This window comes from Pipistrellus kuhlii, unplaced genomic scaffold, assembly GCF_014108245.1.
Source record: "Pipistrellus kuhlii isolate mPipKuh1 unplaced genomic scaffold, mPipKuh1.p scaffold_m20_p_9, whole genome shotgun sequence".
Lineage (NCBI taxonomy): Eukaryota > Metazoa > Chordata > Mammalia > Chiroptera > Vespertilionidae > Pipistrellus > Pipistrellus kuhlii.
Genome location: NW_023425595.1, coordinates 24,491,491 through 24,505,381, shown reverse-complemented (window position 1 = coordinate 24,505,381; position 13,891 = coordinate 24,491,491). Strand labels below are relative to the sequence as shown.

At 40.8% G+C, this 13,891-nt stretch overlaps 1 protein-coding gene across 1 annotated transcript in view; it reads left to right on the top strand.

The window, feature by feature from the left end:
• SPON1 (spondin 1) overlaps window positions 1-13,891 on the top strand; it is a 251,181-nt gene that overhangs the window by 67,679 nt on the left and 169,611 nt on the right. The window contains exon 3 of the mRNA XM_036427060.2: window positions 2,299-2,432. Within this exon, the coding sequence (XP_036282953.1) occupies window positions 2,299-2,432 (134 nt within the window). The remainder of the gene's footprint in view (window positions 1-2,298; window positions 2,433-13,891) is intronic.

The following is a 13,891-nucleotide window of genomic DNA, read 5'->3' as shown; positions in this document are numbered from 1 at the left end:
CAGTAAACGTAAAACTGCTGTTCAAAAAGTTTATTTAATTTTTTAAAAGTAGCTCATAGTATAGAGAAATGAAGTTGGATCCCTACTCCATCATATTAAAAAATAAACAAATTCCAAATAGATTAAAGACTTAAATGTGAAAGGTAAAATTATAAACTTAATGAGAGAAAATATTGGAGGAAATCTTTGGGATCTCAATTTTTAGACAAAAATTTAAAAAAATACAAACTCTGGGAGAGAAATTGAAATTGATGAATTTGGGTAGATTAAAATTAACTGAGTTCTGTTAAATGAAGAATTTAAAGATAAGATGAACCTCTGAGTGACAGAAAGATATTTGTAAATGATAAAAGATTTGTATCTAGAAAGTCCTACAAATCAGCAAAAAATAAATAAAAAAGATAGGAAAATCCACTGACAGCGATTTTAAGTAGACAGGCCACAGGAGACACCTGATGAAATTGTGGAGATGCTCAAATGTGCTAGTCTTAAATTAAAACAAGATACTAATTCACATCTATTAAATTGGAAATTATTAGAAAGTCCAACAATCACATACTGGTAAGGATGTAGGGAAACGGGAACACAAATGCATTGCTAAGTAGGAGAAAGGTAGGCATAGTCATCCTGCAGAACCATCTGGCAGTACCTAGTAAAATTAATATTATATCCACAACCCAACAGCCCAGCAATCCCACCACATGGTTTATATTGCTGAGACACTCTCATGTGCGTTCACAAGTAGAGCAGCATGAGGACCCATTGCAGCAATGTTTATGGCAGTAAAAAGCTGGAAGTCAGATAAATGCTCCTCCCTGGGAGAGTGGGTTGATAAAATGTGGTCTATGCATGTAATGGCATACTAAGCAACAGAATCAATGAATTACATTCAAATATTGTAACACAGAAGCATAAGTTTAAGAGGAAAAAAAAAAACCCTTAAAATATAAAATAATTCTTTGTAACTTCAAGTAAGTAACTCTCTCTCTCTCTCTCTCTCTCTCTCTCTCTCTCTCTCTCTCTTTCTCACTCTCTCTCTCTCTCTCATATATTAAATATTTAGGAGTAAGTGTTAAATAGAGAAGGGAAATGGGAGCAGGGTAAAGAATACAGAAACAACTGCCTTGGCTTTGTCCAGTGAAGAAAATATATGATGAATTAAAGAGTTTGAGTGCCTTTTTTTTTCTTCTGTTGTGCTAAAAAGATGATTAAAAAAAAAAAAGTAAAACAAGTACAATATGGGTTTAATAATTTTATTCGGTTATATTTGAAGATTAAATGAGTAATTCAGGTAAGCACTTAGTTTAGTGCTTGGCACATACTCAATGCTCAATAAATGTTGTCCATTAATGTTGTTAACACTCCTCATGACATACCAGCCTACTGGAGTTGGCACTTAAGACCAATTGGATTTAGATGATTCCCCAAAAGATCATAGTCGATGGTTCTACTAAAATGAATAGGCAAATACTGGCAGCAGACCCAGAAGCAAGCGGGAGAAACGCTGAAAGCAGCCTTGGGGAATGGGAATGGCTACCAGCTTGTTTTTGCAGTGCCATTGGAAACCTTGATGGTTAACGTGGGACAATACTAGTCTAATGTACAAGTTAAGAAGGTAGAGAGCTCTGGCCTGGTGGCTCAGTTGGTTGGCGTGTCCTTCTGTACACTAAAAATTTGTGGGTTTGATCCTTGGTCAGGGCTCCTACAGGAGGCAGAGGATCGATGTTTCTCTCTCACACCAGATTCTCTCTCTCTCTCCCTTCCCCCTTCCTTTCTCTCTAAAATCAATTTTAAAAAACAACAACAAAATAAAGACTTCACAGGAAAACAGTGCTGTGAAGCTGGGGAACTTTATGTAATTTGTGATATTTCTCAAAGGGCTGTTTTCTTATGACACTTTAATTTCAAGTTATAAAATTGTAGTTGTGTTACAACTGGCCCTCTAGAGAATGTTTGCTTTGGATTTTCTCTTCCCCATCCTCCTCTTCCTTCCCTGAAGCAGGACACAGCTTACCTTAGTGAAATGAACAAGATCATCCTCTAGTGGCCTGATCCTCAAAGTGCTGACCCAAGATCCTGGTCCTGGAGAGTATGCCAAATCCTTGCCCTCTCATTAATTCAACAAGCAGTGACTGGGACTCTACGCCAGGCACTACTCTGGTGTCTGGGGCTCGAGAGCTGCTAACACAAAATGACAGGTTTAAAAATAAAATTAAGGAAGTGTCAACTCAGAAACATAAGAGCCTTCTCAGATCGAAGCACATTTTAATGTGTTTATTTTCTGCTGGCTTTCCATAGATCATAGATGAAGAAGAAACACAGTTTATGAGTAACTGCCCTGTCGCGGTCACGGAAAGCACCCCACGGAGGAGAACACGGATCCAGGTGTTCTGGGTAGCACCGCCAGCAGGAACGGGCTGTGTCATTCTAAAGTAAGTGAGCATGGAATTCTCGTCACATTTCACTCCCCTCCCCCTGTGGTCCACCAAAGACTTCATGGTATGGTTGCAGAAAGAAAAGTGGCTTTACTGGGCCATCGGGCAAGTTGCATCATTTCTCTGCCTTCAGTTTTCTCCACTCAAAAATGGGACTGTAGGCCATCATCAGTAAAGTGCTGTAGGAGAATCATTTGCTGAAGTCTTGATTATCACCTAATACAGTGATTCTCCTGGCTACTCTCTACCTTCCTAGAGATAATGCTACTATGGCTGGTCAAGAAAAATTACCAACCTGGTGGAGATAATCTTTGACATTCTCCATCTGGAATTTAATATTTAGTAACCTTAATCTGTGCCAGGCTGACCTGAGACCCCACTGTAACATCGATTAGCCTTCAGTTATCAAAATTGCCCTCTTGTGCCACTTCCTAGGGGACCTCCTGGTTTTCCTTCTGGTAAGTTACAGTAAATATTAAAAAGTGTTAACCAGCTAATAGTTTTCCCCCTGAAAGGTAGCATTATCTCAAAACAGTGTCTCTAAAATTGTATGCCTTGGAATGGTGTTCAGGGAGATGTAAAATAGGTGGGCAAGAAATCAACTTCTGTGGTTAAACAAGTTTGAAAAATGCTGTATGTTGTATTTTCTTCTTGCAGACTCACAGCATATGTTATCCTATTGAAGGTTTTACGAAATCCTGCTAAAACGAAATCTGTTTAACTTGGTTTCATCCAGCATCCCCCAAACTTACTTAACACAAAGCTCCTTTTCTACTGAGACACCTACTGACATTCACCAGTTTTGGAAACTGGGAATGACTTCCTGTAAATAGATTTACAGAATGTATAGAGTGATGGTGAGAATTTTAGGGATTCAGATACACAATAGTCATGGTTAGATGAGAAAGGCTCCAATTCCAATATCTGAGATGTCTTTCCCAGAGAGATAGGGGCTGGGACCTTCTTAACCATCTTCCTCTTCTTTAAACCACCCAAGGCCTTATTCATGTATTTGGTTTATTTGTCTGCATCTCTGGCTTGTGGACATTTCAACAGAATTACAATTGTAGTTAACTCCAGGCCAGCCCCCAGGAGAGGCTGATAAGGAAGCCTTTCACCTACTCACTCCAGTCCCTGTAGTTTCCAGACTTAGCTGGGCCTGACTTATGGGGAAAAAACCCCCACAGAGATCTCTGGAAACCTCTGTCCCCTGTCCAGACTCAGCCCTCTCTTTTGCTGCCCTGTCTCGGTATCATTTGTTGTTGTTTTTTAGTTTAATGCAAGCTGAGCATCCTTTCTCAGATTCCTTGAGAAGTTTGGCTCTTGGCATTAACTACACTTGTGATTTGAAGGAAAAAAAAATAGCAGTAGAACTTTAGCTCTTGGTGTGAATTTACATTGGAGATTTGTTTTTAAAAATAGCAACTATAACCTTTAAAATGAAAATTTTTGTATAAACTTAATATACAATATATATCTAGTATCTAGCAGAAATGTGGGAGAAGACCTTGCGGAAATAAAAGACCACTGAAATGAAAACATGCAGAATCTGTTTATTTGGAGCATTCTGTATTTCAAGGGAGTCAGCCACCATTATCACTAGTATTTGGCAGAGACTCAAAGGCAGCAGAGGACTGAAAAGCTTTAGAGTAAAAAGAGGGAAGATTGCAGGTATGTTCTGGTCAGAAGCTGGAAGGGGAATAGATAGCTAGAAGTGGGATAATTAGAAGTGAAGCCTCTTTTGCAATTGGTTTGAAGAGGGCATTTGGCTTTCTTTGGTTGGTCATGACTTAAAAATAGAGGAGGCAATTGGTGGAGGGAGGCAGCAGGGTTAGCAAAGTTGGCAGTCATTAACCAAGTCCTAAATGTTCTGGGCTGATAGCTTCAGAGGTTGTGGTTTGGCTTCCCAGGCCAGTTGCTGCAAAGGTTTCAGCATCTGGAGTCAGATTTCCATTGTAATTGTCATAAAAGGTCTGCCCATTGTCCATTAGTATGTCCAATCTCTCAGCCTGAACACGGTCTCAGTTTGGCTTTCTCGCTCCCACACCCCTGCCCATGGTGGCCCTATCCTTCTGCAGGGCCTAGGGCTCTGAAGAAGAAAGTTAGAAAATATCAGATCTATGTGATGAGTTTTCCCACTCTAAAAACCTTAATCTCTCTCACCTAGATCTCTGGTTTTCTGTGATCTCTTGTTTCCACAAACCAGAGCATTTGATCTCCCTGGCATTGCCCCTAATGAATCTCACCACTTCCTACCCAATGGTAGCAAAGATATCAATTTGGTGTTTATTGTTTAGATTTGTCTTACGCTTATATGCAGATAAGTAGCATAAAAGAACATAGTTTCATTTTTTGTGGAAATTTAAATTTACAGGAATGGTTTCATGGTCTACATGATGTACTGATTTTGAATTGGTTTTCACTAAATAAAATGTGTTGGATTGGTTTTCACTAAATAAAATGTGTTGGAAAGATATCCAGGTCAGAAAATATGGCTCTACCTCTTTTTAAAAACTGTTGCAAACCTTCTATAGTGGGAATGTGTTAGTTATTCCATAGTTGATGGACATTTAGATTGTTTCCAGTTTTTTACTACTGCAAATAATATTATGATGAGCATCCTTTGTACATGTTTCTTTGAACAAATATGCAAGGGTTTTTTTTTTAATTTATTTTTTAATAAGTTTTTATTGTTCATATTATTACAAATGTTCCTTCCCCCCCCCCCCACCATTGCTCTCCTCCACCAGGTTCCCACCCCACCCTCTGCCCTTTCCCCTCTTCCCGTTGTCCTCATCCATAGGTGCACAGTTTATGTTCAGTCTCTTCCCACGCCCCCCTCTCCCCTTTTCCCCAAGAATCGTCAGTTCACTCCCCTTCCATACCTCTGATTTTATTATATTCAACAGTTAATATTGTTCATCAGATTTTTTTAATTTCCTTGGTTTTTAGATTCACTTGTTGATAATTACGTATTTGTTGTTCATAATTTTTATCTTTGTTTACTTTCTCTTCTGAAAGAACTCCCTTCAGCAATTCATATAATTCTGGTTTGGCGGTGATGAACTCCTTTAGCTTTTTTTTATTAGTGAAGCTCTTTATCTGGTGTTCGATTCTGAGTGATAGCTTTGCTGGGTAGATTATTTTTGGCTGTAGATTCTTGCTATTCATCACCTTGAATATTTCTTGCCATTCCCTTCTGGCCTTCATGGTTTCTGTTGAGAAGTCAGCTGATAATCGTATAGGTGCTCCTTTATAGGTTACTACCTTCTTTGCTCTTGCTTCTTTTAATATTCTCTCTTTGTCTTTTGCTCTTGGAATTTTAATAATGATGTGTCTTGGTGTGGTCCTCCTTGGATTCCTTTTGTTTGGAGTTCTGTGCGCTTCCTGGACTTGTAAGTCTAATTCTTTCATCAGTTGGAGGAAGTTTTCTGTCACTATTTCTTTCAGTATGTTTCCGATATCTTGCTCTCTCTCATCTTCTGGGACTCCCATAATTCTGATGTTGGTTCACTTGAAGTTGTCCCAGAGGTTTCTTACATTATCTTCAATTTTCTGGATTCTCTTGCCTTCTAGCTTCTGTGGAGGAGTATCTTCTGGCTCTTTATGTTCCAAATCTTTGACTTGATTCTTTCGATCTTCCCTTCTGATTTTAGGACTCTGTAAAATATTTTTTATTTCAGACAATGTATTCTTTATTTCTTGTTGATCCCTTATCATTTCTTGTTGACTCCTTATTAATTCTAGTTGATCTCTTTTCATATCCTCATAGGCCTTATCCATCTTTTCTAGGAAATTCTTGAAAAATCTTATAAGCGTAGATTTGAACTCTATATCCAGACGCTTTTTGTCCTCCATTTCTTTCGTTTGTGATCTATTTTGTTGTCGCATTTCGCAGTTACAGATGGGAAGGGGTTTCAGGGTGGAGCCTGCCCAAATATGCAAGTTTTTATCTCTGTGTAGATGCCAAGATATGGGATCATAAAAGACACAGATTTATAATTTTAATAGACATTGCCAGATTTTCCTTTATAAAATTTGACAACTTAAACATCTTCTCTGACTATAAACAACAGAGCCTGCTTCCTTATTGACTCAACAACTCTTGATATTATCAATCTTTAAAGTTCTGCCCATCTGATAGTTTAAAAAAAATATTAATTTGCATTTTCCTGATTATTAGTAATAGTAAGAATCTTTTCATATATATTTCATTTCTGTTTCCTCTTCTGTGAAGAGCCTGTTCATATTCTTGCCTATTTTTCTAATGATATTTATTTTAAAGTATTTTATATATAATTATATAAAAATATTTATATATTCCAGATAAAAATGCTTTGTTATAAATTTCAAATATGTTTTTTAAAAAAACAAAACAAAAAAACAAACAAACACATTGCTTTTGGGTATCTACTCATCCAGAAAATTAAAATTTTGATTTTAATCTCATGTATCCATCCTTTCCCTTATGAATTTTGATTTGTGTCTATTTTTCAAAGAGCCTTCCTACATCGAAGATTATACATGTATTCTCATAGTTTTAATATTTTAATAAGTTTTATAATAAATTTGGGTCTTTAATATTCCTGACTTTAATTTTGTGAATGATATGCTATAAATAAGTTTCAATAGGAAATAGAGGGCAAGCTCAAATTGAGGCACCTTAGGGTCAGTTTAATAAAGGGTCTATTTATAGTGGTGTGATCACAAAAACAGTGGGAGGAGCTCTCACCGCCCAGAACAGAAGAAGCCCAAGGTGGGGAAAGAGAGGACAGAGCCGAGAAGACCATTAGCTCTCAGGAGCTGAGACTTCAATGAAGGGAAGCACCTGGTCTGAGGTTACAAGGATCCCAACTCCCTTCCTCTGATTTCCTGCCAGTCCTCCCCCTTTGGCCTGGCTCCAATTCTCAGGACGATGGAGTTCACCGATGTTAGTATAGTTTATATTGATTCCCCTCTCTGGCAGAGACCAGGGTGCCAAAGAATGGGGACAGTATCTGTAGCAGCAAGCCCAAGACATTGGCACAGATGGAAAGTCAAAATCTACCTGTTTTTCTCAAAATGGCTAGTTCGTTGTCCCACATCCATTTATCAAAAAGTTTGTTTTTTCCCTGATTACTTGACATGCTACTTTATCTAATATAAATTTTTTATACAGGTCTGTTCTATTCTGCTGATCTCTTTATCCCTGCATGAAACCCATACCTTTTAGTACCATAATTTTATTTTACTTTTTGATAGCAAGTTATCGCTCATTAATCTATGGTTCAAAATGTTCATGGCCATTCAAGCAGATTCATCATTCCAGGTAAATAATAGAATAAGCTTGTTGTGTTCAATAAAACTTACAGTATGATTTTTTAATGGTGTTTCATTGGATTAATAGTCTAATGTGAGAAAAGTCAGCATCCCTACAATATGTTTTCCAAGTCAGAAATATGAATATCCCTTATTTATTCAGGTGTTTTATGTCCTGCAAAGTAATGTAATTTTTCTTCATTTAGATTGTACATTTTTATGAGGCTTTTTCCCTCATAGGTGTTTTATGGTTTTGTTACATTTTAGAATGGGCTCTTTTATTCTGTTATACTTTCTAATCTATGATTGCTTGTGTTTAGGAAACCTATTGATTCTTGTACCTTGAATTTGAATCTGGACATTGCCAAACTCTTTTGATAGTTCTGGTGACTTGTTCTTTCATTCTTTGGGGGAGATGATGAATCAGTATACCTTTTATTTCTTTTTCATGCCTTAGTTTCTTACCTATCACCTCTCCTAGGACATTAAATAGTGGTAGTCATGATTATTCCTGATTTTAATTGGAATGCTATTATATTTCACTTTTAACTATAACGTAGAGTACACGTTTCAAATTGTGTCTGCAAACAAGATGAGAAAGACCCTTTATCTAGCTGAGAAAATCTCAGTCTTTTTTCATGTGGAGGATAGTTGGGAAACCAACCAAGCAATCAGTATTCCAGGTGCACCTACCATGTGCTCAGGGCACTGATCCTGTCTTCCAAGACACTTTTAGTCCAACTGTAATAAATAAAGATATGTATGCAAAAGTCAGCAAGCCCAATACAGAACAGGGGAGAAATGAAGCATGATTAGTCAGAAAGGAGATGAGTGGGGATTGGACCCATGGGGACAACCAGAGCTTCTTGGAAAGGTTAGTTTATACCTTAAAGGCTGAAGTAGAATTTGGATGAATGGATAGAAGGGAAGAGGTTATTCTAGGTGAAGGGGGTGGACAGAGTGAAAACTGAAGTGAGCGCTTAGATGTGAGAGGAAAAATGGCAGCCTTGGGAGACACTTGACAAAGTTAGCAAGATTAGTAGGTCTTTGGGGGCCAAAATCCATTGCTCAATCATGGAGGTCCTCCAATGTCGAGATGAAGAGATGGAACTTGACTCAAGAGGACCAAGGGAGCCATCAGTGGCTCTTAAACAGAGAACTGACCTGCAGGGAGGAAGGCTCATTAAAAAGTTAGTAAGGACACTGAAGTCTGGCAGCAAGGTTCGGGACAGATGAAAAGGGGAGATGCCAGCTTTGCCGCAGAGCCCTCTTTTGCAAAAAAAAGGAGCATTTGTGTTGCAGTGTTTGGGTAATGTTCCTGGGAGATGACAGCCTGGTAGGCTAAGCTGCAGAGTCTGCTAAATGTCTGTAGACGACAGCTCTGAAGCCTGCTTGGTTGTGTTGCTTTGCCCATGAGGGCTGCGAAGGGAAGCACAGAGCAATTACGGCTTTCCTTTTGGCACAAACCTGACACCATTTCCATTTGGATGCAAAGATTTGAACGTTTCTAAATTACAAGCTTTCCAGGCAGCCCTCCTTATAGCCTTCTCCCTCCAGATAAATGATCCAGCACTTAAAGTTTCCCTGGCATGCGGCAATGCTGATGCTGAAAAGCACTCCAGCAAAGGCACACCTCATTGAAAGAAAAAGCGGGATAGATTCTGTCCCCTGAAGTGATCCTCTCTTATTGCCTTTATTGCATACTCTTATTACTAGATTTCTGACACTCACTTGTCACTTCACGGGAGGGTCTGAGGTGCCATCCTACTCCTGAGGAGACAAAACACGAGGTGAATCATTTGGGGAATTCAACCTTATGAAGCAATGGTTGATTACAGGGAACAGTAATAGCCAGGAGCCAAGTCCTCTTCTAGGTGCATTACAAATACGTATTTAATTTTCACAGCGACTCTAGGAAGTGAATACTAAAGAGGAAACAGAGGCCTGGCCAGTGCTGCTCAGTGGTTGATCATCAACCTACAAATCAAGTGGTCACGGTCCGATTCCAGGTTCAATTCCTGGTCAAGGCACATGCCCAGGTTGTGGGCTGCACAGGAGGCAGCTGATTGATGAGTCTCTCGCATCATTGATGTTTCTGTATTTCCCTCTCCCTTCCTCTCTGAAATCAATAAACATATATTTGGGCGGGGAAGAGGAAGCAGAGGTGCAGAGTGGTTAAGTAACTTGCCCAAGGTCACAGGGTTAAGTGACAGAGCTGGGGTTTAAACAGAAACATCTGGGCTCCGGAGTCTGTAATCTTAATACTGCACTCAGCTATCTCCAAGCGGTGCCACTAGGTCAGGTTCAACGCCGACTTCTCCCGCTCCCCCAGCATCATTAGTTGCCAGAGCTATCATTTCTGTCTGTCACTTGCTTTGCATTCACTGTCTTAGTCACAGACACCTCTTGCCTCACTATTGCAAGAACCGCCTAATTGCTTACCCGAGCACCTTCCTCCACTGGCACCAGACTTGCCACCCTCACATGCAGCTGAGTCACTCCACTTACCTAACAACGTGAGCCAGAGCTTCCATAGCTTTCAAGAAGAAGTTCAGAATCCTAATCAGAGCATTAAAGTATCCCCAGGCCCTTTACCAGAGCCCCTGACCAGCCTCTTCTTCCCCTGAATCTCTCCTTGAACACTGTTCTCCGCCGTTCCTGTCTGCTCATTCTCTTGGGAACGTTTGTGGAGCGCCTTCTCTGTGCAGGTAATGAGCACCCAGAGGCTGTCTTTGAGGACATCACAGCCTAAGGGTGAAACACAGCGAAACAAATCAGGTCCACAGCCTGCAATTCTGAAATTCAAAAATCTCTAAAATCCAAAATATTTTTCTTAAGTCACTTAGGGCTCAAACCTGTCCTGAACTGACTTGAAACTATCTATAGTCTTGGCCTGGCCTGGTGGCTCAGTTGGTTGGAGCATCATCCCATACACCAAAAGGTTGTGAGTTTGATTCTCAGTCAGAGCATATACCTAGGTTGCAGGTTTGATCCCTATCAGGGTCTGGGCATGTATAGGAGGCAACCATTTGATGCTTCTTTCTCTCCATCCCCACCCCTCCCTTCCTCTCTTTCTAAAAATCAATAAACATATCCTTGGGTGAGCACTTTAAAAAGTATTTATAGTCTTTTAGTATAAATATTAATGTGTTTGATGCTGCCCCAGGCCCTAATGTGGATAACACAAGATATATGGAATTTTCATGCTATTATCTTTCTGAAATCCAAAAATATTCTGAATTCTGAAGCACATTTGGTCTCAAGGCTTATCAGGTTAGGGACCTCTGCCCTGTTGATACAGTGGAGTGGGTGAGGGGAATTGGGCGTCACTCAGAGTGCCGGAGGAGTGCAGAGGAGGCAGCCCTCTGGCAGGCCTGGGTTTCACATAAATGTTAAAAAGAAGCAATTCACTTTTTTGCCAGTGAAATAACCTATTCCCAGCTGCAGTCGCTATGAGATCTGAGAATTTATTAGTGCTCCCCTTTGCCAAAGAATAATGTCAGATATCTTAGCATGGTGTCCAAGGTCCTTTATGGCTGGTTTGAGCTGCCTTAGAGCCTCATTTCCAGGCACTTCTTCACCCAGCAGGAGACTATGAGCTTCACAGAGAAAGGGATCAAGTTTGCTCCTCTTTGTGGTCGGGCTGGCAAGCCACACCCTATATGCCAAATCCAGCCCACTGGTTGTTTTGGTAAATAAACTTTTATTGGAACACAGCCATGATCCATGTATTGTTTAGGGCCACTTTCACGCTAAAGCAGCACAATTGAGAAGTTGTGACAGAGACTTTATGGCCTATAAAGCATAAAATATTTCTTCTCTAGCACTTCATAGAGAAAACATAGTGACTCCTGCTTTTATGAATCCCCCAGTGCTAGGAACTCAGTAGCTGCTGACTTATGGCCCAGGTTCTCCCAAAAGTCCAGATGAGGCAAAGGTTTATGTGCAGGTGGTTTATTTGGGAAGTGATCTCAGAAAGCGAGAAGTAGGGGGTGGGGAAGGGAAGGTGTGAGAAGTGTGTGAATGTGATGCAGTCAAGTGTTATTGAATTGGTTGTCACTATAGGCAGTGGTGCTTGATCCTGCTGGGACCTTTTGAGAAGGCTTCTGACATGTGTCTGAGAATACTATGTTCAGAGATACAGGAGGAAGCTATTATCTTCCATCCTCCATTAATCAGGTGGGGGCCCATAGGCATGAACTCCCCTGTGCTTCTGGGTTACACACATGTGAACACTCCTCGGATTCTGAACTCCTACTACAGTATCGGAGAAGCTCTGGTAAAGAAAGCAAGAGGTACACCATGCAGGCAAGGTGTGCATCACCCAGTTACCGTGGGGCAGAGCTGGTCACAGCACAACAGTGTGTGGAGTCAGAATTGAATAAGAGGATGCAAAGAGGCATAGAGAGGTGCCCAAAGCATCGGTTAGTGTGAATAGCAGTGTAGGTAACTTAGATGTATTGCTAAGCACTGTACTAGGTGTATTGCATGCTTGATCTCACTTGATTACTATTTAAGCTTACTTATATGTCTTCTCTATGGCATTCCCATTTTGTTGATGATAACACTGAGGTTTACTGAGCTTATATTCAGGATAATAAAGCAGTTAAGTGGTAGAAACGAGTCTTAAACCCACTTCTGTCTGACTTCATAATTTTTGTTGATAAGTAGTCACCACTAAACTACAATGGCTAAGCCTGACCAACCCCCACTCTCACATTCTGCCTCAATTGGCCTGTGAGGGCATGGTCCCCTCCTATAAACCAAAGGGTAGAAGACTGCCTTGGGGGAGGAAATGTTGTTCCCCAAGTGAGGAAACTAAATGTCTTTTTAAAAATGGAAAACAAACCCAGGGATCTGGCAAGGGAAAGGCTCTTATCTGGAAGAGAGGATGAGTCTTGAGGAATTAGCTAGTGCTCATAATACTTTGTAGCTTCATAGAGCTCACCAACTCTTTTTATCTTGGAAGGAAATAACACAGACAACCCACGCCAGATGACTGTGTGTGATTTAGAGCACGCTGGCAGGGTGAGCAGGATCTGATGTGGCTGGGGTACAGCTTACCCCACAATTTTCCTGGCGTTAGGTGTTGAGAAGAACCATAGGCTCCTCTGTCATAAGTCAGGGCCACTTTCGCTTGGGGTTGTCTACAACCTCAGCAATGCTAAGGGGGGAGGAAGGAGGAAAGAGGGAGCAAGGAGCCTGCAGAAAAGGGGTGAAAAACCCCCAGCCAGCTGAAGTAGCTGGTTCTTGGAAGAGCATTGGAAACACCGAGGTCATGGCTAAAGGGCCAACATGTGCTTGGTTCAGGAAGACTTTGAACCCCAAGACCTAAGATCCAACAGCTGGAATCCAGATGACAGGGGTTTCTGAAAGGCTGGTGGGGGCACCGGTCCAGGGGAGCTGTCCAATGGCAGCAGAGTTTCTCTCAGCAGCTAGAGTCCCAGGTGCAGGGTGCAGCCCCCAGGGGAGGAAGCCATCAAGACTTAAACAGGAAGTACAAGCTATAGAGATGCCACAGCAGTAAACTGAAACTCAGGTGGGATCGCTGAAGCCCTGCTCCAGGGACAGTGCAAACACTGCAAGGGGTCAGATGCTGACTATAATTCGGTGGGCATGCATGAGTAAGCTCATTGGCTGAAGCCCGCCCCAGTTGTGCACCTGAGCCCAGGGCCCTAGCAGTAAGACCAGTCCCAGGCCTCTCCCACTGATGGAACAGCAGTTGCTCATATAGTCCCTGTCCTCATCACAGTGTGATCAAAACACAATGTGTTGACCCTGTGGACATTTTTAAAAAATTGAGATAAAATTCACATGACATAATATTCACCAGTTAAAGTCATCAATTCAGTAGCATTTCATACATTGATAATGTGCCACTACCACCTCAATCTAGTTCCAAAACACTTCCATTGCTTCAACGTAAAACTCTTTTCTCATTAAGCAGTTTCTCCCCATCCTCCTCTCCCCCCAGCCCTTGGCAACTACCAGTCCTCATTCTGTCTCCATGGATTTATCTATTACTGATATTTCATATAAATAGAATCATACAGTATGTGATTGCTTGCATCTGGCTTTTTTCACTTGAGTAATGTTTTAGAGGTTCATCCATGCTGTAGCACGTATGGTACTTCATTCCTTTGTAGATCTGAGTAGCA